The sequence below is a fragment of the Microcaecilia unicolor genome, chromosome 4 (genome assembly GCF_901765095.1).
Source record: "Microcaecilia unicolor chromosome 4, aMicUni1.1, whole genome shotgun sequence".
NCBI classification, from domain to species: domain Eukaryota; kingdom Metazoa; phylum Chordata; class Amphibia; order Gymnophiona; family Siphonopidae; genus Microcaecilia; species Microcaecilia unicolor.
The window spans coordinates 235,466,978-235,494,726 of NC_044034.1; the positions used below are offsets into that span (position 1 = coordinate 235,466,978).

General features: G+C 44.2%; 1 protein-coding gene across 1 annotated transcript in view; it reads left to right on the plus strand.

Moving 5' to 3' along the window:
• NALCN (sodium leak channel, non-selective) overlaps positions 1 to 27,749 on the plus strand; it is a 690,956-nt gene that overhangs the window by 47,485 nt on the left and 615,722 nt on the right. The window contains 1 exon segment of the mRNA XM_030201343.1: positions 23,017 to 23,100. Within this exon segment, the coding sequence (XP_030057203.1) occupies positions 23,017 to 23,100 (84 nt within the window).

A 27,749-nucleotide genomic window follows, 5' to 3' on the forward strand; every position in this document is an offset into this window, starting at 1 on the left:
TGTTCCAGGCTGCATTCTCAGCTAGTTTGTATATAGTTTCAGGTTAATCTTTATTACGTCCTCGCTGTTGCGTGGCTCAATTGACCAATGTTTGTTATTTTGTGTGAGCCTGGATGCTAGGGATTCCCCACTTGTGAGTATAATACTGCCTGCTTGTCCTCGGAGAAAGCGAAGATACTTACTTGTAGCAGGTATTCTCCAAAAATAGCAGGCTGGTTATTCTTACAATCCTGCCCACCTCCCCTTGGAGTTGTTTTTTTATTTTTTCATTTTTGCTTTTGGATTAAACTGAGGACCGCAGTTAAGCAACGGGCGGGAAGGCACTCTGCGCATGTGCAGTGTGGCGCTGCACGTGTGCCAGAAGGCTTTAGCAAACTTCTTTCATTTTGCTATTCAATATGCCAGTTCCCGGGTCAACGTGGATCGTTGACCCACTTGTGAGAATGATCAGCCTGCTGTCCTCAGAGGATACCTGCTACAGATAAGTATCTTCTCTCTCTCTCTCTTCTATCTATTTGTTTATTTATCCATATATCTATTTTGTGTAATCCTCAGTATATTTTTTTAACTTGGTTGCTGTATTTGCTAATTTTTATTATCTATAATAAATATTTCCACATTGGCATTATTCCTTCTTGGGGGTAGGTACTACCAGAACCTTAGGGCCACCTTAGCTGCAGTCATACTTTTTGCAATCAAGTCCAAAGTAATTACTATCTGAGTGATTTTCTGTTATTGTATTTGCACCTACAGATCAAAGTTTGGTTTGATATATCAGCTAAAGCAGAGGGCAGCCTCTCAAAACTCAAAGACCTGAATTTCAAACATGCTGACTTTAGTAAAATGGGGAACTACCTGAAGAAAGAGCTGTTGGGATGGGAGAACAAATGAGAAGTGGAAAGACAGTGATCCAGGCTGAAAGGAGCTAAAAAATTGGTTATCGACCTTTACATGAGGAGAGTAAATAAAAGCAAGGGAAAAAAAGGAAACTGTTTTGGTTCTCCAAACAAGTAGCTGAGAAAATGTATGTATTTATGAAATACAGAAAAACTCAAGAACAGGAACACAGAAAAGAACATCAGATGAAACTGAAAGAAGCCAAGAGAGATATACTTCTGGCTAAAGTGCAAGTGGAAGAACAAAATAACAAAATGGCTAGAAATGTAAGGAGGGGCGAAAAGAATTTTTTAGGTATATTAGTGAAAGGAGGCAGTCTAAAAATGGAATTGTGAGACTGAAAGATGCTGTGGACCGCTATGTGGTGAGAGATGAGGAAAATGCAGACGTGCTAAACAAATACTTCTGTGTTCATGGAAAAATATCCTGGATAAAGACCATGATCAGCTAGCAAAAATACATATGAGAATGAAGTAGATATCACACTATTCACGGAAAAAAGTGTTTATGAACAACTTTAAAAACTGAAGGTGAACAAAGCCATGGGACCAGACAGGATACTGAGGGAGCTCAGAGAGATTCTGGCAGGCTCTCTTAAACATTTGTTTAATAAATCCTTGGAGACAGGAGAGGTTCCACAGGATTGGAGGAGAGTGGATGTGGTCTCTCTTCACAAAAGTGGTGACAGAGAAGAAGCGAGAAACTACAGGTGGGTAAGCCTCTCTTCTGTTATTGGAAAAGTAATGGAAGCATTGCTGAAGGAAAGGATAGTGAATTACCTGGAATTCAGTGGGTTACAAGATCCAAGGCAACACTATCGTGCCAAACATGTGATTGAATTCTTTGACTGGGCAACCAGAGAATTGGGTCAAGGACATGCGCTAGATGTGATCTACTTGGATTTCAGCAAAGCCTATGACATGGCCTCATAGCCTCATAGGAGGCTCTTGATTTGACAGGCTGAGGTTAGCACCGAAAGTGGTGAACTGAATTAGAAACTCTTTGACAGACAGACACCAGAGGGTGGTGGTTAATGGAATTCACTCAGGATAAGGGAATTGCCTCAAGGATTGGTGCTGGGGCCAATTCTGTTCAATATATGTATCAGAGACATTGCTGAAGCCCTTTGCAGATGATACCAAGATCTGTAACAGAGTGGACACACCGGAGGGAATGGAAAACATGAAAAAGGATCTGCAAAAGTTAGAAGATTGGTCTAATGGTTGGCAGTTAAAATTTAATACAAAGAAGTGCAAAGTGTTACATTTGGGGAGTAGAAACCCAAGAGAGCTGTATGTCCTAGGAAGTGAGAGGATGATTTGCACAGATAGGGAGAGAGACCTTGGGGTCATAGTGTTGGAGGATCTGAAGGCGACGAAAGAGTGTGACAAGGTGGTGGCCATAGCCAGAAGGATGCTAGGCTTCATAGAGAAAGAGGTGTAACCAGCGAAGAGAGGAGGTGTTGATGCCCTGTACAAAATACTCCAGGTGGGGTTCAGTTTTAGAGGCTGTATCTTGTCGAGAATGTAAAAAGACTTAAAGCAGGCCAAAGGAGGGCAACAAATATGGTATTGGGCTTGCACCAAAAGACGTATTAGAAGATACTTGAAGACCTAAATATGTATACCCTAGAGGAAAGAAGGGACGGGAAGATATGATACAGACATTTAAATACTTGAAAGGTATTAATATAGAAGCAAATCTTTTTCAGAGAAGGGGAAATGCTAAAACTAGAGGACATTAATTGAGGTTGCGGGGTGGTAGACTTAGGAGGAATGTCAGGAAATTCTTTTTCATGGAAAGAACTCCACTCTTTCCTGCCCTCTGCTTCCGCTTCTTGAAAATGGCTGCGAAGACTTCAAGCTGTGGCCTTACGAGACTTTCGTGGAAGTCTTGTGAGGCCACCACTTGAAGTCTTGCATGCAGGCAGGTCAGCGGTAGGGGGAAAGAAAGAATGGGGTTCTTTCCTGCCACAAAGAAGCCACTAGACCACCAGGGATGTTAAGGTAGGTTCAAGGAGAATAGATGGAGTCATGGGTGGGTGGAGGGGTGGAGGGAGGGAGGGAGGGGGCTGTAAGAAAGGTAAATGGTGTGTGGGTGCAGGGAGAGGGGCTGGAAAAAAGATTGTGATGGAGATGTACATGGATGGGGAATGGAAAAGTGGGAAAGACAGCACATATAGAAGGGATGGAGAGGAAAGGAGAGGAGAAGGGGATATGCTGCTCATGGATGGGAGGGATAGGAAAGGGGGACATGCTGCTCATGAATGTTTGCTTTTTTTGAAATGTACATATTTTCTAATTTTGTATTTAGCAGAGTACAGAATAAAATGTATTTTCACTGCTTATAGAATCTAGCTTTCTTTGGGAGTCAAGGAGACTGTGCAGCAGAGGGCGGCACAGTGAGGCGGGGCCGGGGGTGTGGCCAGGGCAGGCCGGGGCAGGGCCTGGGTGGGGCGGCATTTTATTTTTTGTGTCCTCTTTTTTGTCTCCACAAATAGGGTAACCATAGGTTTAATCATGACTTAATAATAAATATGACTGTTAGGCAGAATGGATGAATAGTTCAGGTCTTTATCTAATATTATCTACTATGTTCCTATGAAACTGCTGGAAGAACTCCAGAGTAAAGTTCTTCAAAGATGTGGAGTGAAAGAAGGCTATTTTTAAGTGCGCATGGTTCATTGTTGTAAAGCGGAAACAGTTTGGCACTACTAAGATGCTACTTTGATCAGGCTATTGGTGCAAAGTCAGTAGCTATGGACTAAGGAAAGTGCTAAGGAAGTCACTGTGAGGCCTAAGATTACTTCAAAAATATTACAGAGGTCTCTGGCTGAAACCAGAGAAATTGGTCTGTATGGAAAGGTGGCATGAAAGGAAAGGGAATGGGAATGGGACTTATATACCGCCTTTCTGTGGTTTTTTTCCAACTACATTCAAAGCGGTTTACATATTATATAAAGGTACTTATTTGTACCTGGGACAATGGAGTGTTAAGTGACTCGCCCAGAGTCACAAGGAGCTGCAGTGGGAATTGTGACTCTGGGCAAGTCACTTAACAATGAAGAAGCCATTGCTAAAGAAAAGCTTTATGATGTGCTGCACAGAGTTTACAAAGAAACACTTGGGACACTGCATGCATATGGAGAGCCAAATTTAAAATGTTAGTTTTGATTGGCAGTTGTCAATGCCTTTATCCTTAATATGTCTGCAACATTATTGAGAAATGAGTCAAGTTCTTTGATCCCAGAACCAGAGGTTGTTGATTGTACCCTCAGTAAGGAGTGTCCACAGTTCAGGAGCCAATGAATGAGCTGTGTGGAGTGTGACGTAACACATCTTAGATAATAAAACTGAACTGATTTTCTTTAGAAAAACTCTTATGGGCCCTTTTACTAAAGCATAATGTGCGCTAATGGAATTAGTATGCACTAAATGCCAAAAAGCTCATAGGTATAAAATGCACTTTTTTTTTAGCAAAGCTTTAGTAAAAGAGCCCTTAGACAATTAGTTAATGATTAAAATATGAGAATGTTAATAGATTTGTTCTATAGGTATGTCAAGGGTTTAATTGTGTTTTATGAGCAGTTTGATGGTTAGGGATATTTTAGTAGTATGGGTTGGGTAGTAAGAAAGACAGGAATTAAAGGGTTGGAGAAGAGTTAGATGATGGGAGGGAAGGATGATAAGGGAAAGGAGTTATTTTTAAAACAATATTGTTGTTACATACGTTTTATGTTAGTATTGTCTAAGTTTTGTAAATTGTTTTGTGAATGTTTTAATTCATTTAGGATTAAAGATAAGTGGCATGTAAGAGAAATTAAAGTGCTCATTTTCAAAGCACATAGACTTATGTAACTTTGTAAGTCTTTGTGCTTTGAAAATAAGCCTCCACATAAAATATGGAAGAAAGTTTGGTGAACTGATGAGGCTAGAAATTAGAAATTAGGGACCCTTTTACCAAGTTGTGGTAAAAGAGAGCCTGTGGTGGCGTCAGAACATGGATTTGCCGCACGCCGAGGCCCCCTTTCAAAGCAGCAGGTGAAAGGTTGTTTTCAGCCAAAAAAAGAGAAATGACCCTACGCTAATCACAGGGATTGGCATGCGGCCATTTCCGGGGAAGAGGCCTTACTGCCACCTATTTAGGTGACAGTAAGGGCTCCTGCACTAACCCGGCAGTAACCGCACAACATGCAATGCTGCCCGATTACTGCCAGGTAAGCCCCAGCACTACAAATATTTTTGTTGCACCGGAAATGGCACAGTTGGGGGTGGGAACTGCTGCTGGACTCCTGTGTTAGCACAGTGGTAGTCCCAATTTGGTGTGCGGCAAAGCGGCAGTAGCCCTACTGCCACTTTGTAAAGGGGCCCCTAGATTAGCCCTTGATTTTCAGGTAGATTTGTCCCTTGCTTTCAATCTTGTACATCATGATTTCCTATTAAATCATCCATACAAAATCAGGATCAATGAGACTGTTTTGGACTGATTTAATTCCTGATGACCATAGTTTTCAGACCTGTGTAGGGAATGATTTTCTTCTGTTCATCTAAGTAAATTAGATGTCTCTTAAGGCTCTTTATATAGCACTCATCCTTTTCAGTATTTTAATTTCTCCACTAGTGTTGCTGATTTAGTCTCTTGGCTAAAGTCCTTGGGGTAGATATTCTGCTTGTGGCAGTGATGTTTTTTTAAACGCTGACCAGCGCCGGCAGAATTAGCTCCTGATATTCAATGCCGGGCCATATCCGGTCACCGGAATCAAATATCTGGGGCTGATTCCTCAGGTGCTGGCCACTGGATCTTATTCGGGTCCTGGCTGATATTGGAACCTCATAAGATTCTATATATCATGCCTACAAAACTGGTGCCGAAACAATATATGCCTAGGCATATTCTATATACAATAAGCCTAAATTTCCACACGGTTTATAGAATATGCCGAGTGCCCGTCCATGCAACTAAATTTTGTGCGGGCAGTTATGTCAAGGAAAACTTGGTATAAATGCTGACACCAAATATATGCGCAGATTGGGTGTATTCTATAACACGCATAGATTTTAGAAATGCCCATGACATGCCCAGTTCTTACCCCCTTTTCAACTATATGACTTAGAATTTACGTGCATCAGATCTTGGATCCAAGATGGCTGCTTGAACCTGGAGTGGGTGAAATCGCTGCCTTCCTCTTTCCAATTCTGCATTGCTGAAGCGTAGAGGAAAGTCGACCCCTGCCTCAGCCTCTGGTTGGCCTTCTACCCCTACAGCTGGACCGATGGACCTTTTTGTGCAGAGTTCTGAAGCACTGAATAGGTCAGGAGGCGGCACGCTTGCGACGCCCAGAGTGAGTGGAGACCCTGGAGCGACGCCAGTGCTAAAGGTCACGCTAAGCCCCGACCATAGAGCACTTCCCCCGCAGCCCCAGAGTGCCAGCTCCCCATTGGCGGCATCAACTTCTCTTCAACCAGAGTGTGTAGCTGAGAAGGGACGAGAGGCGCAAGAACAACTCTCGGAGGATCTAGGGCGCTCAAATGGTTTGAACCCTCGTGGAGTTGTGAAAGGGTCATCTATTGCTGCGGGAGATTTCCTGGCTACAGGCAGTGAGTTGAGTGCTCCTTCTTCATTAATCCAGAAGGTACAGACTCCATCTGCTTTTTTTTTTAGTAGAAAAACTGTCTGAGGTAACCCTGGATAATCTGTGGGCCTTGATAGCTAATCAGGGAAAACTTTTTTGCCCGCAAATCCAAGCTTTGGAATCACAAACTCAAACTTTAAAGGAGAATTTAACACTTGTTGAGAGTGATGTTAAAAAGTTATCTGAGAAAGCTGAAATGCAGGAGAAAACTGTTGAAAAAGTACAAGAAATACAAGCAACTATGATAAAAGATTCTATGAATATGCATAGGAAAATTGAATCAATGGAAAATAACTTGCGAAGTAATAATCAATGATTTTTGAATTTCCCTAAGTCCAAATCACCTAGGGAAATGTTAAGGAAATATATAAAAGAAATTTTTGGGGTCTCTGAGGATTCCATACCTCCCTTCTCTCAAATATATTATTTGCCAAGTAAACCATTAGGAGGCCAAGAGGTTCCTGCAAAAGATGATTTACCTTTAGATATATCAGCAATTCTGGAGTCATCGGACTCTGAAAAAATAATTTCCTCTACTCTGTTGGCCACTGTTACGTTAATGCCGGACAAGATATGGTTGATGAGAATGTTTTTCAAAAATAAAGACAAAGATTTCATGGGACTTAAAATACATATATTCCCAGATGTATCAAGAGAGACACAAAAAAGAAGACGTCATTTTTTGCTACTTAAACCAGGGGTACTTCAAATCGGTGCTACCTTTTTCTTACGTTATCCATGCAAATGTGTAGTCCGGTATCAGTTAACTAAATATGTGTTTTTTGAGCCCTCACAACTCACTGAATTTCTTGTAACCAGGAGATCCGTGGGGGATAAGTTAATATTAATATTAATGTCAATTATTGGATGTTTTTGTTAATAAAGCTCTAAGAATGAAATATGGCTGTTCAGGACCGCTTGGGTGATATTTTCTTTAAATATGTTAGGATACAATAATTCCACTTTTGCAATCTTGGATCTCACGTGGAGGGGCATAATTGAAAGGGACGCCCAGGTTTTCCTGGGGATGACCTCGCAGGATGGCTCCAGCAAGGGGCGGGAAACCCGTATTATCGAAACAAGATGGGCGTCCATCTTTTGTTTCAATAATACGGTCAGGGACGCCCAAATCAGCAAATTTAGGTCGACCTTAGAGATGGTCGTCCCCAGCAGAGATGGTCGTCCCCAGGACTTGGTCGTTTCTGATTTTCAGCGATAATGGAAAGCGAGGACGCCCATCTCAGAAACTACCAAATCCAAGCCATTTGGTCATGGGAGGAGCCAGCATTCGTAGTGCACTGGTCCCCCTGACATACCAGGACACCAACCAGGCACCCTAGGGGGCACTGCAGTGGACTTTACAAATTGATCCCAGGTATATAGCTCCCTTACCTTCAGCCAGATGCACTAACTAAACGGAAAAAGCCCTTCCCTTACCGATCCCTTAGCGATTCGGAAAGGAACGGGCATGCATGAAGGAAATTGCATGCAAATGAGCTGCTCGCTGTTAGCTCATTTGCACACGATTTCCTTCCTAAGGAGGGGAAGCCAGTGCAGAGCAGCCAAGCATTATGCGTGGCTGCTCTGCGCATGCCAAAGATGGCTTCAAACATGCAGACAAGCCGTGTATAATAGCTGTCTACAACCATAAATAAATTGCCATCTACAACCTTAGAAAAAACAAGTCCAGGTGAAAACGTTCAAGTGCTCTTTTTTTTTTAGAGTATGGGTGAAGGATGTCCTTCGCTATGCCTCCATCCAAAATGTGGATGTTTCTGTGAAAAGGATGTCCATGCCTTTACTATGCCTCTGACATCCCTTTATTTATTTGGATTTTGGATCACAAGTAGCAGCAGTGGGATTTGAACTGGCCACCTCTGGATTTCAAGACCAGAGAGTGTGTGTGTGTGTGTGTGTGTGTGTGTCCCACTCCTCCACTCCACTCCTTTGAAGTGTGTGTGTGTGAAGGACGTCCATGCCTTCGCTATGCCTCCACTGACGCACACATACCTACCCCCCTCCCCCCCCCCCCCCCCGGGACCTGCATACTGCTGCGATGGACCTGAGTATGACATTTCAGGCTGACAAAATCAGTTTTTAAAGTTGTTTTTTTGAGGGTGGGAGAGGGTTAGTGACCACTGGGGGAGTCAGGGGAGGTCATCCCTGATTCCCTCCAGTGGTCAGTTCGGGCACCTTTTTGAGGCTTGTTTGTAAGAAAAAATGGACCAAGTAAAGTCGCCAAGTGCTCCTCAGGGACGCCCTTCTTTTTTCCATTATTGCTCGAGGATGACCATATGTTAGGCACGCCCCAGTCCTGCCTTCCCTACGCCTCCGACACGCCCCCCATGGTCATCCCCGTGACGGGAAGCAGTTGGGGACGCCCAAAATCGGCTTTCGATTATGCCGATTTGGGTGACCCTGAGAGAAGGACGCCCATCTCCCGATTTGTGTCGAAAGATGGGCGCCCTTCTCTTTCGAAAATAAGCCTGATAGCGGACTTGAGGACAGTTATCTGTTAAATGTAATTTCTTCATAATTTTCTTACTTTATGTAATTAACAATAACTAACTTTCTGTACAAGCATTGCTTGATTGTAAGATTGAAATGATATTTAAAAAAAAAAAGAATTTACATGAATCACGTTATAGAATACGCTTATTTCTGAGTGTAGATTCTAATTAATGCCAATTAGTGTCAATAATTGCTTGTTAATTGACAGTTATCAGCACTGATTGGCTTGTTAACTAATTAAGTTGCGTGCACAGGTCCAGAATATGGTTGAAATTATGCATACAACTTAAGTTGCGCTATGTAGAATCTGCTGAATATCAGCCAGGACCCGTATAACTGTGTCTGCCCCCTTCTAATACCCATTCCCCCCACCCCCTTGGAAACACAGCAAGACACTCCCCCACCCCACTGGATCCTCCTCCCTCCCCCACCCCTGGAACAGTAAGCCCTCCCCTCCACACCATGGTCATGGGCCTACCTGTCCTTTTCTCTGGTGATCCAGTGGAGAAATGGGCAGGAGCAATGCAGTCTCATTCCTGCCTGTTGTAGCTGTCTCCCAAAAATGGCTGCTGCGACCTCTTGGCAGCTTGCAAGAAAATATTTCTGAGAAACAGGCTAATACAGTGGTTCCCAAACCTGGCTCTGGAGGCATCCCAACCAGTCATGTTTTCAGTATATCCACAATAAATATTCATGAGATAGATTTGCATGCAGTGGAGGTTTGAGAACCACTGTGCTAATATTTAAAAACAAGGAAACAAACCAAATAAAGTAGACATATATAGATTAATTAAGGAGAACCAATGCATTAGGCTGCTCACATAACATTGGGTTTATTCCCTTTAGTATATTGGACCTTGACATGATTTTATGCAGAAGATAGCTTTTGCATTAAAATCTCCAATTAATACACGTTAATGCCTTATTCTAACATAATTTAGTATATTGGTCCCTAAAGGTACTAAGTAATGGAACAGGAAGAGGAAATCCTGCTGCAGCAAGTTAATCAAGACCATGATTGATGGCAAAGTTAATTAATAGATTGCATAGCAGGTAAAAATAACTGCACTCAAAATAGATTAAAGAAAATAGAATGCCACAGTTATTGCTAAACAGAAAGACAATAAACAGAAAGGCAAACAAGCTGAAATTCAGAGGATCCTGTTGGTTATTGTCCAGCTCTTTATACATCACTATTTATGACTGTGTAGTTCAATCTGATAAAGCAATGCCTGTTTCTGGCAAAATAAAAAAGCTAGCCCTATTACACAAAAATAAAAAAAAAAAAAGAAGAAAACAGAAGGGTAAAAATAACAATGAATAACATATAACTATAATCAGTGGCGTACCAAGGGAGGGCGGGGGGGGGGGGGCGATCCAGCCCGGGTGCACGCTGCTGGGGGGTGCTGCGCACCTGTCGACTCCGCTCGTTCCCTGCTCCCTCTGCCCCGGAACAGGTTACTTCCTGTTCCGGGGCAGAGGGACCAGAGAACGAGCGAAGCCGACAGGCGCGCGGCACCCCCCAAGCAGGTAAAAATGCACCGGGGGGGGGGGTTGTCCTTTCACCGGGGGGGGGGGAGGTTTCCTTTCGCTGGGGGTGGGGGTGGGGTCACGCTGCACCCGGGGGGGGGGGGGCATCAGCGATCCGCCCCGGGTGTCAGCCACCCCAGGAACGCAACTGACTATAATATAAAGTCAACACCAACAGAAGGTAACCACTCCACTGAAGATCAAATGCCAAGCAAAGAATAGCAGAGCAAAAACCTCTCTCAGATGGTGTCCACAAACAGTCTTAATTCAAATCGATAAAATGAGCAACCCGACATGAGTCTTGTTTCGGCCCTACCGGCCTGCGTCAGGGGTCTAGGAATTTATAAGACAGTATATTTTCCTAGAACTATTGGATTGCAGCCAAATCTCGTGTTAGGACTGCCAATAGTTTTTCATCTTCTGCACTGGTGGAAAACTCGCAGTTTGAACTATAAACATAGACCGAGAGTCAGCAGTGCAGAAACATTCATCAGCAGCAAGGTCAGACCCCAGAGTCCTGCAGCCAATCAGCTGATTCTGAGTCCATCTGCATGAGGAGATAACATGTGACATGAGCATGGCCAAACATTGGTATGTAGCCATATAACAGGAACCAGGCCCAAAGAGGGCTGACAGGGACACATTTGACATGCTGGATAGATATGACCACACAACTCACTGATTAGTCATAGGGAAGAGGTATAAAAAATATCTAATCCACAGACCATGTGTAGCAAGAACCCATAAAAACAAAGATAAAAACTTAAACCAATCACATTCAGTATATATAATACATGTGAAATAAAAAAATAAAATAAAAATAACATTAGCTAATTAATTAAAATTCAAACCTAAAATTAATATATGAAAAATGTAATACAATCATATAAAAATATAAACATTTAAAAACAATAGCATCTATATCAGAAAAAAATATATAATCAAAACAATATACTAATACCACATAAGCTAAAACATGCCCATTCAATCTTTTCCTAAAGATATTCAAATTATCAGCTCAACTGGCATATAAAATCTTCAAAGAGCAAAATCCAGCAGGTTCTACAATCATAAGTAGGCAATTATATCATCATGTATAAAATCTCACAAAAGGAAGAAACAGTGTAACCTATCATCTTTACAAACGTATAAAGATATAAAATAAATCTAGCTATATATGTATGTGAAACTATTGGGACTATCTTCACCAGAGAAATGACAATTTTTAGGGTGTATTTATCTCTCCCAATATGGTGGTCCACCTACCAATGCCTAGGAAGAAATAAATCACCCAAGGCTGCAGCAGTTTGCTCTTTATTAGATACCTTATCAAGTAATTGTATTATTAGCAGATCAATGATATCTCACTGGGAGTACAGAACATTGCTACACAAGAATTACTTCTATATCTGAGACTCCAAAGAATATACAAGCAATGAAATGCTTTTATTTATTATTCTCCAAATATATGTATAAGAGATTCAAGACTAATTATAAGAAAGCAATTGGATTACTTGCCAATGCAGATACAATTGATTTGTTTCTCATGTGAGAGAGCAGCCCTGCTTGCACAAAGGTGCTGCCTATGACTGTCTCTCACCCTTAAAGCAGGAAGTACAATCACTTTTATATGTCCATTTAGGATACAGATAAAATGACAGTAACACACCTTATTGGATATAATATATTGTAGTCACCACATTAGTGACCATATATGGTACCATTTATTGTACGTGCTTTTAGCATTGCTCGGAATCTTCTTGTGAGACCACTCAGTTCTACATTTCTGACTATATCTTCTTGAGTGTAACTGACTCTGCCCTGTTGGTAAACCACACCATCTTGTTTATGAGGTTTTTGCACCCTAGCCATTCCTTATTTTGCTGCATGGTATGTCCCAACAACTCAGGAGTCATACTGGAACTTCAGAGTTCAGATTACAGTTACCGGCCTGTAAACATTTTCTGTTACTGAACCAAAGTGAGGCTTTGAACCAAGGCTCTCAGTTATGATGATAATATTCAGAAAAAAAAAGAGGGGAAAAAGGGAGAGAGGGAAAGGAAGAACAAGTATTACCTATGCCTAAACATAAATAATATTGTAGGGAGGGGGGGAAAGGAGGGGGAGAGCAGGAGGGGGGAGGAGAAGGGGAAGGGAGAAAAGGAGGGGAAAGCGAAGGAAAGGGGGAGGGGAGTGGGAAGGAGAGGAGAAGGGGAAGAGAGGGGAGGGGAATTGGAAAAAGGAAAGAAGGGAGAAAAGAGGGAAAGAAAAGGGAAGGGAGAAGAAAGGAAAGAAATGTAAAAACAAATAACAATAAATATGTCAAATTATCAAATACTTTACAAACACCTCTGTGATGAAAACATCCACTGAGGTGCAACTAGAATCTTCCCAGGAGAAAAATGTTCATCAACATATACAAACCAAGAAAGGATTGTCATGATGCATGAAACTCCATTAACATGTGATCTCTAAGTGCTTTACAACAGCAGTGCTGGACAGCAGGTAATCTGCGCACAATTTAAGCACAGTACTTACTCTTTCAAAATGAAAGTAGCATAAACTGTGTAGTACCCACATATAAGAAACTTAACTGAATTCATATCTACTAGAACAGCTAAACCAAATGTAGTGATCTGCACATAATAAGTAGATTTCACTTACCAACAAAATTGACCATTGTTTGCGTGTCAAGTTACCGCCAAAATCAAAGAGATTGCTTTTACACAGTCTCCACTGTTCTTCATGTGTGTGCTGCTATGTGGAGCATTTATGCTGTGGCAGCTATTATAGCGCAACATTTTATTCATATCAGTAGGCTTTCGATATAAAGTGGTGTTAAAAGTACCGTTCATTTATCTTGATGTCCATACTCCTACTGTAATTCAACTTAAATTTTAAATTATTCTCCTTAGTACTTAACCATGCATAAAATGCTAAAAACTTATCATCTGTACCATTCCAAATCATAAAAATATTGTCAATATATCTTTGCCACGATAATATGTTACTGTTGTGTGGATTATCAGTTAAAAACTTATCTTCAAAATTGGCAATGTACAGATTTGCCTAAAGCTGTACCTTTGATTTGTTTATAAAATGTACCTTCAAAACAAAAATAATTCTTTTTCAAGGCCAATGTTGTCAATTCTACTATGAATTCTGTAGGTATTCTCAGGTGTGTTGTTCTGCTACTCAGTAAGTTTCATACAGTATCCAATGCTTCTATTTGTGGGATTTTAGTATAGATGGATTCTATGTCTAAAGTTATAAGAAGTAAACTAGTCAATCCATAAAATATTGGTCTTATTTTGCATCCCTTTCCTAGTAATTCCTAGCATCCTAGGAAACTGACTTTGGCCAGATGTGAGATTTGGGGTAGAAACGGGACCTTTTTTTGAGGGGTACTTGGGGGCACCTTTTCCATTGTCTGCTAAAATTTTGACCCATGGACCCCAAGTTTTAATGAAAGAGCTCAGGCTCTACACATCAAATTGTCATAGATTGTGTGACTGGTTGCAGGGGGCCTGGCTATTGTGGGGTGGAGCCCTCAGTGATCACCTCACCCCTGAAGGTTGGCCTAGCATTTGAGTACCAGCACATTTTTTACTAGAAAATATGCACTGGGTAGAAAAGAAAGGGAAGAATCAAAAATTATACATAAGTAATGAAAAATTGTCACTGGCATAACTGAAGTTCCGAAAAGTGTGATGGGAGAGGAAGGGGGTGAAGGAGTGCCAGAGAACCAACCAACAAGTGACAGTTTTGTCTGTAATAAGCAGGGGCGTATCTGGAATCTGGCGGTAGGGGGGGCCAGAGCCAGAGAGGGGGGGCACATTTTTGCCTCCCTCCCCCCCCCCCCCGCCGCCGCCGCCGCCGCCTCTCTCCACCCCCTCTCTCCACCCCCTCCCCGCCGTCAACCCTCCCCCGTTGCTTACTTTTGCTGGCGGGGGGCCCCAACCCCCGCCAGCCGAGGTCCGACCCGCAATCTCCATATTTCGTCTTCCTCCGTGGCCATGTGCTTCAAGGAAGTAACGCTGCAGTGCTGATTCGTAAGCAGCGGGGGAGGGTTGACAGCGGGGAGGGGGGCCAGGGCGAAATCTGCGGGGGCCCAGGCCCCTGTGGCCCCACGCAGATACGCCCCTGGTAATAAGTACTAGCTGATGATCCTTTAGCCAGTTAACAACTGAATTGAGAGAAGCTTGAAGTGGGCCAAGAGAAGGAGAAAAGGGAGAATTTGGAAATAACTGTCGAGGATGTAGAGCGTTAATAGATTCAGAAAACATTTGAGTTGAGCCTAGAAATTGGAAAACAGGCAGGATACTTGACAGATATGCATATTACCAAAGGTTCATAAATCGCTCATTTCTCCACCAGGAAGGCCTGTCGTTTCTGTGATTGGTTCAGTGCTAGAACCAGTATACATTTTTGTAGACACTACATTTTTGAGACTACTGATTCCTCTCTTTTCCTCATATACGTGTGATTCCAAGCACATTATTAATATTCTAGATGATATTTATTTATTTGTGGCATTTATATCCCACATTATCCCAAACAAGTTTGAGTTCAGTGTGGCTTACAATAAACAGTATAGGATACATAACAAAGAATAATGCATAAGAAATTAATTTGTTGTAAGAATCCAATTTTACATTACAGTATCATAAACATACTGGGATAGCTATGTATGTTTAACATTTAGAAAATTGTATATGAAACAGAGAGAAAGTTAATGGTAAATAGAGTAATAACCAATTCAGGTAATAATTAATTGTTTGAGATATGGTTGTTCTTTGTGAGGGTTTATGTGAATAGGAACAATTTGAGGATTTTGCAGAATCTAGTATATTCCAGTATGTTTCTTATTTTGGGTGGTAAGGAGTTCCACCATTTAGTTCCTAGGTAAGTGAAATCTGTAGAATGGACAGTTTTGTAGATCACTTTTTTTGCGATTTGGGAGGTGTAGTCTGAGGTAGCTTCTTGCCTCATATTTAGTGTTTCATTGAGGTAAGTTTATTAATGGTACCATATAGTCTGGAGCTGTGCCATTTAGTATTTGAAAGATAAGGTACATAATTTGAAGGTGATTCTCGCTTTGATGGGAAGCCAGTGTAATTTGATTAATCAAGGGGAGGCACTTTCAAAATGAGAGATTTTGTATATAAACCTGGCTGCAGTGTTTTGAGCTATTTGGAGTTTTTTCAACAGGTACTCCTTACAGCCAAGCATATATGACATTACAATAATCGAATTGGGATAATGTTAATGATTGTACCAATAGTCTGAATGTTTCTGATGAGAAATAGGGTCTGATCCTTTTTAGTTTCCAAAGAGACCTGAAAGATTTTGTGATTACTGAGGAAACTTGAGTATCAAATGTTAAATGTTTGTCTATAATTTTACCTAGAATTTTCAGATTGTTGTCAATTGTGTAACTGTTGTAGTCATTTTGGTCAAACAGGTTGGTAATGACCATGAATTTAGTTTTTTATTTAGCTTGTTTGTATTGTAGTGACTGTCAAGTATCCTGCCTGTTTTCCAGTCTCTAAGATCAACTCCAAATATTTTCTGAATGTGTTTAACACTCTACATCCTCGACAGTCAGGGTTTAGGCTGGCTTTAATAGTTTGTTTTATAAAAGTACAAAAATATCTATGTTGCTTTTATAACATAGTCCTAAAATAGGCACCTTACTGCACTTTAAACATAGGTGTCCTTATAGAATTGCCCCCATGGAATATACACTCCTATGTACACCTTTTTTAGAGTGAGTATAAGGTTGTATATGAGCAATTGTATGCTGCTGGGTATCATTGTGGTTGTTTATTTTATAAAGTTATATAGGTGCCTACGCTGTTATAAAATTATCCCTTGCAAGGGCATTTCTTCTGAGGAAAAAAAATAATGTGGAAACAAATAGTTTGCATGTGTTTATGTAGCATCTATGATATCACTGGCTATTCAAATAAAGTACCATATGGTACCTTTCAGTAGAGTATAAATCATATGCTCTATTTTAAACAAAATTTAGGGCCCTGTTTACTAAGCCGTGTTGTAGTTGCGCAATGCTGAGTCTACTCCGAGTTCCCATTTCAGCCAAGATGTTGAACTCCTTCTGAGTTCCAGCTCCAGCCAAGGGGCAAGGTCTAGTCTGAAGTCCAGTTCGAGTTCCTGTCTGGCTTCAGATTCCAGGATGGGTGTGGGCTCTAGCCCAGTTCTGGCTGCTACAGTGGAGTGCCAGGAAGTCAAGGAAGTTGTGGACTCCTTCAGGAGATGGTTCCTGTTGAATAGAACTCCACTTGGTGCATCCAAGACTCTGATCCTGCCTAGCAGCCGTACTAAAGAGCCTCGTGGCGGCCAAAGCCACTCTGGTTTCCAAGTTCCAGATGTACTAGTTACTTCCTGCCCAGCCATCCAGATTTATGTTGTGAAACCCATTGGGAGATTTCATCACAGCTACCCATGGAGACCTAAATTGTCTTTTGAGACCTGGAGCTCACGTGGGGACACGGGAGCTTTGAGGGGGAGGTGCTGTTATGATTGGGGTCTGAACCCCTCTCAAACTTACCTCTTTCCTGGGGGTCAGCTTCTTAGCTGGCTTCTGTTTCTTTGTCTGTCCTTTCTGAGCTGGCTCTGTCTCTCTGTGCTGGCAGCTTCCAGCAGCAGGGCTCTAATTGTTTCACTATACTGCACCTGTGTGGGTAGTCTGAGTTGTTCTAACTCTCTTTGGGTGTACTGGCTTCAAGTGTTTCACGGTTTTGCATTGGTGTGGGTTGGGCCTCTCTGGGTCAGTGTGCTTTTGCCTAGGTGTAGGGAGTGTGACATCATCAGGGAGGGCCTTGATAAGGAAGTGGTGTTGTTTCCTTCAGAGCCTTTGCAACAGTGGTGTTTGCTTTAGGTAGGGTGGTGCAGTGTGCACTTCTGACTTTGTGTCTAGTTTCCCTGCTTGCTTTTGCTAAGGTCCAGGTTAGTGTTAGTGCAGTGTGCACTGGTGACTGTGTGTTTAGCTTTCCTGCTTTTCCCTTATGATTCCCCTGCTTTTCCCTCTTGGTTTTGGAAGCATTGCTGTGTGTAGGGCTTTGGAAGCTCTGTTGCTGATAGAAGTACTTCAGGGCTTGGTGTTGTTAGGAACACTGCAGAGTTTGCTGTTAGAAGTACTTCTGGTGTTTGTGCTATTGGGAGCATTGCAGTCTTTGCTGTTGGTGTTTGGTGATTTAGAATCACTTTTGGCTTATGTGTTAGCTTCCCTTCTTTTTCCTTGTGGCCCCCCTGTCTTCCCTTTTAGTGCTAGGAGCTCTTCTGGTTGCTTGCCAGAGTAGTGCTTGGGAAGCACCTTGTTAGCTAGCTTGCTAGAGCAGTGCTGAGGTAGCTTGTTAGTTCTGTGTTTAGCTTATTAGTGTAAAGCTCTGCTTGTAGCTTGGTGCTTAGTAGCACCTGTGTTAGCTTTGTGTTTAGTTCCCTGCTCTGTTAGTTTAGGGCTTAGGAGCTCCTGTTTAGTATAGGGCTTAGGAAGTCCTTTTTGTCAGTTTACTGTTAGGAACTCTCCTGCTGGTTTAGGGCTTGGGAGCACGTAGATCAGTTTAGGTTTAGGAGCACTTCTGTTTCCAGTCCTGGTCCCTGTGTCATCGGTATCCAGTAAGTCCTGCCGGCTACTCAAACCCATGAGCTCAACTCTTGGGGGGCTTAGTAGCTAAGTGCAGGTGAAGCTGTGTGGACCAGTCCAGTGTGCTCCAGTCCCGTGTTCCAGTCCTGTGTCCTCCAGTCCGGGGGACCAGTCCAGTGTGCTCCAGTCCGGTGTGTGTTCCAGTCGGGTGTGCTCCAGTCCAATGTGTTCCGGTCCGGTGTGTGTTCCAGTCCTGTGTACTCCAGTCCGGGGGATTCCAGTCCATGTGTTCCGGTTCGCTGGGCGGTGCCTGCAGTCCCTGCCGGTGTCGTTGTGCTTGCCCAGCGTTGGTTGGTGGGTTTTGCCTGCTGCTGTTGCTCCTCGTCAGCAGCCCAAGGGCTCATGTTTGCTCCAGAGCCCAGCCCCGCGGGCTCTGAACCTGAGAACCTGACAGATTGCAAAGGCCCTGAGCCCGGCAAGAACCCCCGCCCAGCTGACCCAGCTGGGGTCCAGCTCCATCGTTGTTCTTGATCCTTCTATGACTCTTCGTCGGTATCGTGGGAAACTTTTGTCTCATCCTGTTTTGAAGAAGACCCCTGAAGCGGCAGCTGAGAGAAAACGTGTCCGTGGCTTGGAATCGCTGAAAACCCAGTTTCAGATATGGACCCTTTCATCACGCTCTCAGAGTATCGCCGCAGCCTTGTCTTGAATCCAGCTTTGTGGGATACTCCTGAAGCTGTCGCTGAGAGAAGACGTCTTGGGAATTCCATGGTCTGGGCCCAGCAGGGGTCCAGTCCCGTTCAAGCAGCGCGCCCAGACAAGCCTCTGAATCCAGTCCGAGCAGCGCGTCCAGCCAAGCCACGGAGCGTAGTCCAAGGGACGCTCCTAACCGAGTCGCCGACTCCAGTTCAAGTGGCGCTTCCACTCAAGCCTCTGAGTCCAGTCCGAGGGATGCTTCTGACCGAGCCTCCGATGCCAGTTCAGGTGGCACTTCCATTCCAGCCTCCGAGTCCAGTCCGAGGGATGCTTTCGACCAAGTCTCCGATTCCAGTCCAAGCAGCGCTTCAAGCCAAGTCTCTGCATCCAGTTCAAGTGGCGCTGTCTACTGAGCCTCCTAGTACCAGTTTGGATCCCAGTTCCAACCCTATTTTTGAGCTGGATCCGTTTCTGACGCTCCATGATTACCGGGTTGCACTTTTGTCTGATCCAGCCCTGAAGAATACTCCTGAAGCTGCAGCGGAAAGAAGGCGTGTCTCCTGGCTTGGGTTCGAAGAAAACCCAGTTTCTGCTATTGATCCCTCTACCAAGCTGTTCTTTTATCGCTTCCAACTCCTATCGGATCCAGCCCTGCGGGATACTCCTGAAGCCCAAGCTGAAAGAAGGTGGCTTCCTGATTTTTCCCGCCAAACTTCTGAGTCCAGCCTGAAGGGCTTTGCCTGCCAAGATGCTGAGTCTGGATCGAGTGGCAGCCGAGATGCTGAGTCCGGAGCGAGTTGCAGCAGTGGCAGCCAAGATACTGAGTCCGGAGCGAGTTGCAGCAGTAGCAGCCAAGATGCTGAGTCCGGAGCGAGTTGCAGTTCCAGTCAAGATGCTGAGTCTGGATCGAGTTGTAGTTCCAGTCAAGATGCTGAGTCTGGAGCGAGTTGCAGCATTGGCAGTCAAGATGCTGAGTCTGGATCGAGTTGTAGTTCCAGTCAAGATGCTGAGTCTGGAGCGAGTTGCAGCATTGGCAGTCAAGATGCTGAGTCTGGAGCGAGTTGTAGTTCCAGTCAAGATGCTGAGTCTGGATCGAGTTGCAGCATTGGCAGTCAAGATGCTGAGTCTGGATCGAGTTGCAGTCCCAGCCGGGATGCTGAGTCTACACCGAGTGATGAGTCCATGATGAGTGCTGAGTCTGCACTGTGTGTAGAGGCCAGCCGAGATACTGAGTCCACGATGAGTGCTGAATCTGCACTGAGTACAGAGTCCAGCCGAGACAATGAGTCCACGATGAGTGCTGAGTCTACACCGAGTGCAGAGCCCAGCCAAGATGACGAGTCCACGATGAGTGCTGAGTCTGCACCGGGTGCAGAGTTCAGCCGAGATGCCGAATCAGAATTGAGTTACAGTCCCGGGCAAGATGCAGAGTCCGGGTCAAGTTACAGTCCCGGCCAAGATGCTGAGTCCGGTGAGAGTTGCCGTCCCGGCCAAGATGCTGAGTCCGGTGAGAGTTGGAGTTCCAGTCCCAGGCAAGATGCTGAGTCCGGGCCAAGTTGGAGTTCCAGTTCCAGGAAAGATGCTGAGTCCGGGTCAAGTTGCAACTCCGGTCAAGATGTTGAGTCCGGTGAGAGTTGGAGTTCCAGTTCCAGGCAAGATGCTGAGTCCGGGTCAAGTTCCAGTCCCAGGCAAGATGCTGAGTCTGGGTCAAGTTGCAGTCCCGGTCAAGAGGCTGAGTCCGGGTCAAGTTGCAGTTCCGGCCAAGATGCTGAGTCCGGAGCGAGTTCCAGTGCCAGCCGAGATGCTGAGTCTATGCTGAGTACCAAGTCAAGCCAAGATGCTGAGTCCGAGTTGAGTGGCAGTTCCGGCCAAGATGCTGAGGCCGGACCAGGTTGCAGTCTCAGGCAAGATGCTGAGTCTACTCCGAGTTCCCATTTCAGCCAAGATGTTGAACTCCTTCTGAGTTCCAGCTCCAGCCAAGGAGCAAGGTCTAGTCTGAAGTCCAGTTCGAGTTCCTGTCTGGCTTCAGATTCCAGGATGGGTGTGGGCTCTAGCCCAGTTCTGGCTGCTACAGTGGAGTGCCAGGAAGTCAAGGAAGTTGTGGACTCCTTCAGGAGATGGTTCCTGTTGAATAGAACTCCACTTGGTGCATCCAAGACTCTGATCCTGCCTAGCAGCCGTACTAAAGAGCCTCGTGGCGGCCAAAGCCACTCTGGTTTCCAAGTTCCAGATGTACTAGTTACTTCCTGCCCAGTCATCCAGATTTATGTTGTGAAACCCATTGGGAGATTTCATCACAGTTACCCATGGAGACCTAAATTGTCTTTTGAGACCTGGAGCTCACGTGGGGACACGGGAGCTTTGAGGGGGAGGTGCTGTTATGATTGAGGTCTGAACCCCTCTCAAACTTACCTCTTTCCTGGGGGTCAGCTTCTTAGCTGGCTTCTGTTTCTTTGTCTGTCCTTTCTGAGCTGGCTCTGTCTCTCTGTGCTGGCAGCTTCCAGCAGCAGGGCTCTAATTGTTTCACTATACTGCACCTGTGTGGGTAGTCTGAGTTGTTCTAACTCTCTTTGGGTGTACTGGCTTCAAGTGTTTCACGGTTTTGCATTGGTGTGGGTTGGGCCTCTCTGGGTCAGTGTGCTTTTGCCTAGGTGTAGGGAGTGTGACATCATCAGGGAGGGCCTTGATAAGGAAGAGGTGTTGTTTCCTTCAGAACCTTTGCAACAGTGGTGTTTGCTTTAGGTAGGGTGGTGCAGTATGCACTTCTGACTTTGTGTCTAGTTTCCCTGCTTGCTTTTGCTAAGGCCCAGGTTAGTGTTAGTGCAGTGTGCACTGGTGACTGTGTGTTTAGCTTTCCTGCTTTTCCCTTAAGGTTCCCCTGCTTTTCCCTCTTGGTTTTGGAAGCATTGCTGTGTGTAGGGCTTTGGAAGCTCTGTTGCTGATAGAAGTACTTCAGGGCTTGGTGTTGTTAGGAACACTGCAGAGTTTGCTGTTAGAAGTACTTCTGGTGTTTGTGCTATTGGGAGCATTGCAGTCTTTGCTGTTGGTGTTTGGTGATTTAGAATCACTTTTGGCTTATGTGTTAGCTTCCCTTCTTTTTCCTTGTGGCCCCCCTGTCTTCCCTTTTAGTGCTAGGAGCTCTTCTGGTTGCTTGCCAGAGTAGTGCTTGGGAAGCACCTTGTTAGCTAGCTTGCTAGAGCAGTGCTGAGGTAGCTTGTTAGTTCTGTGTTTAGCTTATTAGTGTAAAGCTCTGCTTGTAGCTTGGTGCTTAGTAGCACCTGTGTTAGCTTTGTGTTTAGTTCCCTGCTCTGTTAGTTTAGGGCTTAGGAAGTCCCTTTCTTGAGCAGGGCTTAGGAAGTCCTTTTTGTCAGTTTACTGTTAGGAACTCTCCTGCTGGTTTAGGGCTTGGGAGCACGTAGATCAGTTTAGGTTTAGGAGCACTTCTGTTTCCAGTCCTGGTCCCTGTGTCATCCGGTATCCAGTAAGTCCTGCCGGCTACTCAAACCCATGAGCTCAACTCTTGGGGGGCTTAGTAGCTAAGTGCAGGTGAAGCTGTGTGGACCAGTCCAGTGTGCTCCAGTCCCGTGTTCCAGTCCTGTGTCCTCCAGTCCGGGGGACCAGTCCAGTGTGCTCCAGTCCGGTGTGTGTTCCAGTCGGGTGTGCTCCAGTCCAGTGTGTTCCGGTCCGGTGTGTGTTCCAGTCCTGTGTACTCCAGTCCGGGGGATTCCAGTCCATGTGTTCCGGTTCGCTGGGCGGTGCCTGCAGTCCCTGCCGGTGTCGTTGTGCTTGCCCAGCGTTGGTTGGTGGGTTTTGCCTGCTGCTGTCGCTCCTCGTCAGCAGCCCAAGGGCTCACGTTTGCTCCAGAGCCCAGCCCCGCGGGCTCTGAACCTGAGAACCTGACACGCAAACATTTTAGCGCACGCTAAAACTTAGCGTGCACTAACTCTAGAGACACCCATAGAAATATAATGGGTGTCTTAAAGTTTGTGCACCTACAGTGTGGCTTAGTAAACAGGGCCCTAAATTTTGTTTAAAATAGAGCATTAATTAGTGCATTTCTTACTACTCTCCACATATACTGAACTTCAATTTATCTTGGATATGTGGTTTATATTAATTGAAAAAATATTATGATTTTTTTTAGGGTGACAGCTCCTATGTAAAGGATCGTTGGTGTGTATTTGATGGATTCATGGTGTTTTGCCTTTGGGTTTCATTAGTTTTACAGGTAACTGCATCATTTTGTATTACCAACTCATTTAAAATGTACACTCTTCTATTTTGATTTCCAAATGTTATTATTTGCCAAACAGGGTATTAGAATCACAGCAGGGGGAAGAACATGATGTTTTGTCATCTCAGCCTAACATGATGGAGAATTTGACTGCCTTTTTAGAGTGTTCACAGGATGGTATTACTAAACGTACAACCCTGCTGGTTTCCTTTGCCCTATATATAGAAAAAGTAATGGTTTTGAAAGCTAGGAAAAAGATTTCCTATTTTGTGGAGGTAAGCTGCAGACATTTTCTGATGTTTCTAGAGCAACTCAGGCTAGGCAAAAACAGTTTCTTTAGTTATGTCCACAGTTCTGGCTCTAGGAGCAACAATTTTTCTAAAGTTTCCCTCCAAATGTTTATTTTTTTTTCCTAATACTAAATTTGTCTTCTTTGAACCAGATCAGCTAGAAAGGCTCTTGTTAGATAGGGAAGCTAAGTAATCAATTTGGGGTGATATTTGTATTTAAGATCGCCTTAAGATAATTCAGGAAGAATGATATTGAGTTGTTTCTTCATGTTTCTTTGATGACATCAGCACTGTTCCTTCTTCCGTGATGTAGACTATTGTATTTCTGAGTGCTTTTGTTTGTACTTAAATTCAAAATTTTCAATAAAAAATAAAATAAAATGTATACTCTTTTATATATTCAAATGCACCAATGAAAAACAATGAGCACAATATTCAAAAACCTTATTTGGTTAGGTCTGGGTGATGGCCAGATAGGGACTTTTTATTCTTTTTAAAACCAGCCTGGGAAAGTTGCCTGTATAAGTTGTTGCTGCTACTACTACTATTAATACTTATCATTTCTACAGTATTACTAGATATGAAAAGTGATTGTAAGCCCTATGGCAAATGGACTATCCATTCAATACAAACAGGACAAAAAAAGAAAATTAGAAATTTTCATTTATTATGGGAAATGACTAAAAAGAACATGGATATGAACAAGATATTAAGGGGTTAACAAAAGCAGCTGCATAAAGGTGGGCTTTTAATCAGGATGTGAATAAGACCACAGGAGGAGCATGACACACCAGATCAGGAAGTCTGTTCCAAGCATTTGGTGCAGCAAGGTGAAAAGAACAGAGTCTGGAGTTGGTGGTAGATGAAGAGAACACAGAAAAAAGTAACTAACCCGACCAGTGAAGTTCCTGGAGTGATTATATGTAATAAGGATTTAGAGATATCTCTGATATTTTATGGTCAGATTCCCAAGGGTCCAAGGCAGCTTCTGAGGGTTCTTGTAAGGGATAGTTGGTCTCCCCCTTTTTACCCTGTCCTATTGCTGGCCCTGGAGTTGAATCATTTATGGCCTACAACAGCCATAACTGGGATATAGTTATACTTGGCTGTAATCTATTTAGGAAGGTCAGGGTAAGGAGAAAAAAAAAAGGTGGAGGAGTGCATTATATGTTAAGAATAATATTAAAGTGACAGAACTGCAGGACATATGGGGTAAGGAAGAAGTGGTGTGGGTTAAACTGGTAAGAAGGAAAGGAAAATATATTTACTTTGGTGTAATATACAGGTCACCTTTGCAGTCAGAAGAAATGGACAGAGACATATTTACAGACATCCACAAGATAGCTAGGAAAGGGGAATTACTACTGATAGGTGACTTGGAGGGGCATAATTGAATGGGGCCAGCCATCTCTATGGGCGGCCATCTCTGGGGCCGGCTCCATGAATGGGTGGAGCCAACCGTATTTTCGATAAAGATTGCTGGCCATCTTTTTTTCGATAATACGATTGGGGCCAGCCAAATCTCGACATAAATGTTGAGATCGCCGGGTTTGAGATGGCCAGCTTCGGTTTTTGCCCGTAATGGAAACCGAAGCCGGCCATCTCAGATCCGGCCAAATCCAAGCCACTTGGTCATGGGAGGAGCCAACGTTCGTAGTGCATTGGCTCCCTCACATGCAGGACACCAGTCAGGCACCCTAGGGGGCACTGCAGTGGACTTCAGAAATTGCTCACAGGTGCATAGCTCCCTTGCCTTGGGTGCTGAGCCCCCCACCCCCCCCCCCCAAAACCCACTACCCACAACTGTACAATACTACCACAGCCCTGAGAGGTGAAGGGGGGCACCTAGATGTGGGTACAGTGGGTTTGTGGTGGGTTTTGAAGGGCTCACATTTACCACCACAAGTGTAACAGGTGGGGGGGGGGGGGGGGTTGGGCCTGGGTCTGCCTCCCTGAAATGCACTGCACCCACTAAAACTGCTCCAGGGACCTGCATACTGCTGTCAGGGAGCTGGGTATGACATTTGAGGCTGGCATATAGAGGCTGGCAAAAAACATATTTTTTTGGGAGGGTGGGAGGGGGTTGGTGACCACTGGGGGAGTAAGGGGAGGTCATCCCCGATTCCCTCCGGTGGTAATCTGGTCAGTTGGGGCTCCTTTTTGAAGCTTGGTTGTGGAAAAAAAAGGGACCAAGTAAAGCTGGTGAAATGCTCGTCAAGGCCGACTTTCTTTTTTCCATTTTCGGGCGAAGCCGGCCATCTCGTAAGCACGCCCCCATCCCACCCCCTTCCCGCCTTCACTACCCTACCGACATGCCCCCTTGAAGTTTGGCTGGCTCCGCGACGGAAAGCAGTTGAAGCCAGCCAAAATTGGCTTTCGATTATACTGACTTGGCCGACTTCAGGAGATCGCCGGCCATCTCCCGATTTGTGTCGGAAGATGGCCGGCGATCTCTTTTGAAAATAAGCTGGTTAATGTGCCTGATGTTGATTGGACCGTCACTGCCATGGGATCTTGGATTCTCTACAGAAAGGATTGTTTCAGCAGTGGGTAATGGAACCAACGCAGGTTGGAGTTATTCTAGACCTGGTGCTTACAAACGGGGAGAATGTTTCTGATGTTACGGTGGGAGATCATCTGGCATCTAGTGATCACCGAGTGGTTCAATATTAAGACACAGGAGGAGAGGTCTTATTCAAGACTGAAGGTCCTAGATTTCAAAAGAGCTAACATTGCCGAGATGGGGGTATTTCTTAAGGAAGAGTTAGTTGGATGGGAACAGCTGAAGGAAGTAGAACATCAGTGGGCAAAACTGAAAGGATCTATTTTAAAGGTGACAAACCTTTATGTTAGAAAATTGCATGAAAGTAAGAGGAAAAGAAGGCTGCTCTGGTTCTCAAACGTAATAACTGAAGAGGTAAAGGAAAGAAGGTTAGCCTTCAGACATTACAAGATGAGTCAGAAAGAGGAAGACAGGCTAAAATACCTAGAAAAGCTAAGAAAAGCTGGGAAAGCTGTCAGAAAAGTGAAGAGGCAAATGGAAGAAAAGATAGCTGGTATGGTAAAATTGGGGGGACAAGACATTTTTCATATATATATAAGTGACAGGAGGAAGTGTCAAAATAGCATTGTGAGACTCAAAGCTGAGGGGGAGGAATATGTAGAAACAGATAAGGGTAAAGCTGAATTACTTAACAATTATTTCTTTTCTTTGTTCAAGGATGAAAGGCCAGGCGTAGGACCACAGAAGACACATGCTAATGGGGATGGATGTATGGTAGACCAGGACTGATTCTCAGAAGACTGTGTCTGTGAGGAGCTAGCTAAACTTAAAAGTAGACACAGTGATGGGGCCCGATGGGATACATCTGAGGGTACTCAAGGAACTCAGAGAAGTTCTGGCAGCTCCGCTGTCTGAGCTCTTCAATGCTTCCTTAGAGCCTGGAGTGGTCCTGGAGGACTGGAGAAGGGTGGATGTGGTCCCTCTGCACAAGAGCGGAATTAAGGTGGAGGTTGGGAATTACAGACCTGTCAGTCTGACCTTGGTGGTGAGTAAACTAATGGAAATGCTTCTAAAGCGGAGGATTGTGAGGTTTCTCGAATCGAATGGACTGCAGGACCCAAGGTAGCATGGTTTCACTAGAGGCAGATTGTGTCAGTCAAATCTGATTGATTTCTTTGACTGGGTGACCAAATAGTTGGATGTGGGAGGGGTGCTGGATGTGGTGTACTTGGATTTTAGTAAAGCCTTTGACACAGTTCCGCACAGGTGACTGATAAATAAACTAAATAAACTGAGTGCCCTTGGTATGGGACCTAAAGTGACTGGGTTAAAAACTAGTTGAGTAGAAGGAGACAGAGGGTAGTAGTAAATGGAACTTGCTCTGAGGAAAGGGAAGTTATCAGTTGTGTGCCGCAGGGATTGGTCCTCGGGCCGGCTCTCTTTAATATCTTTGTGAGTGATATTGCAGAAGGACTGTCTGGTAAGGTTTGTCTCTTTTCGGATGATACCAAACTCTGTAATAGGGTAGACACCCCAGAGGGTGTAGATAGCATGAGGAAGGATCTAGTGAGGCTTGAAGAATGGTCCAGTAATTGGCAACTAAGGTTTAATGCTAAGACATGCAGGGTCTTGCACTTGGGTTACAAAAATCCAAGGGAGCAGTGCAATATAGGGGGTGAAGTGCTTCTGTGTACAAACGAAGAGCGGGATTTGAGGGTGATTGTGTCTGATGATCTTAAGTTGGCCAAGCAAGTAGAACAGGCAACGGTCAAAGCCAGAAGGATGCTCAGGTGTATAAGGAAAGGGATCACCAGCAGATAAAAAGAAGCGATAGTGCCCTTGTATATAAG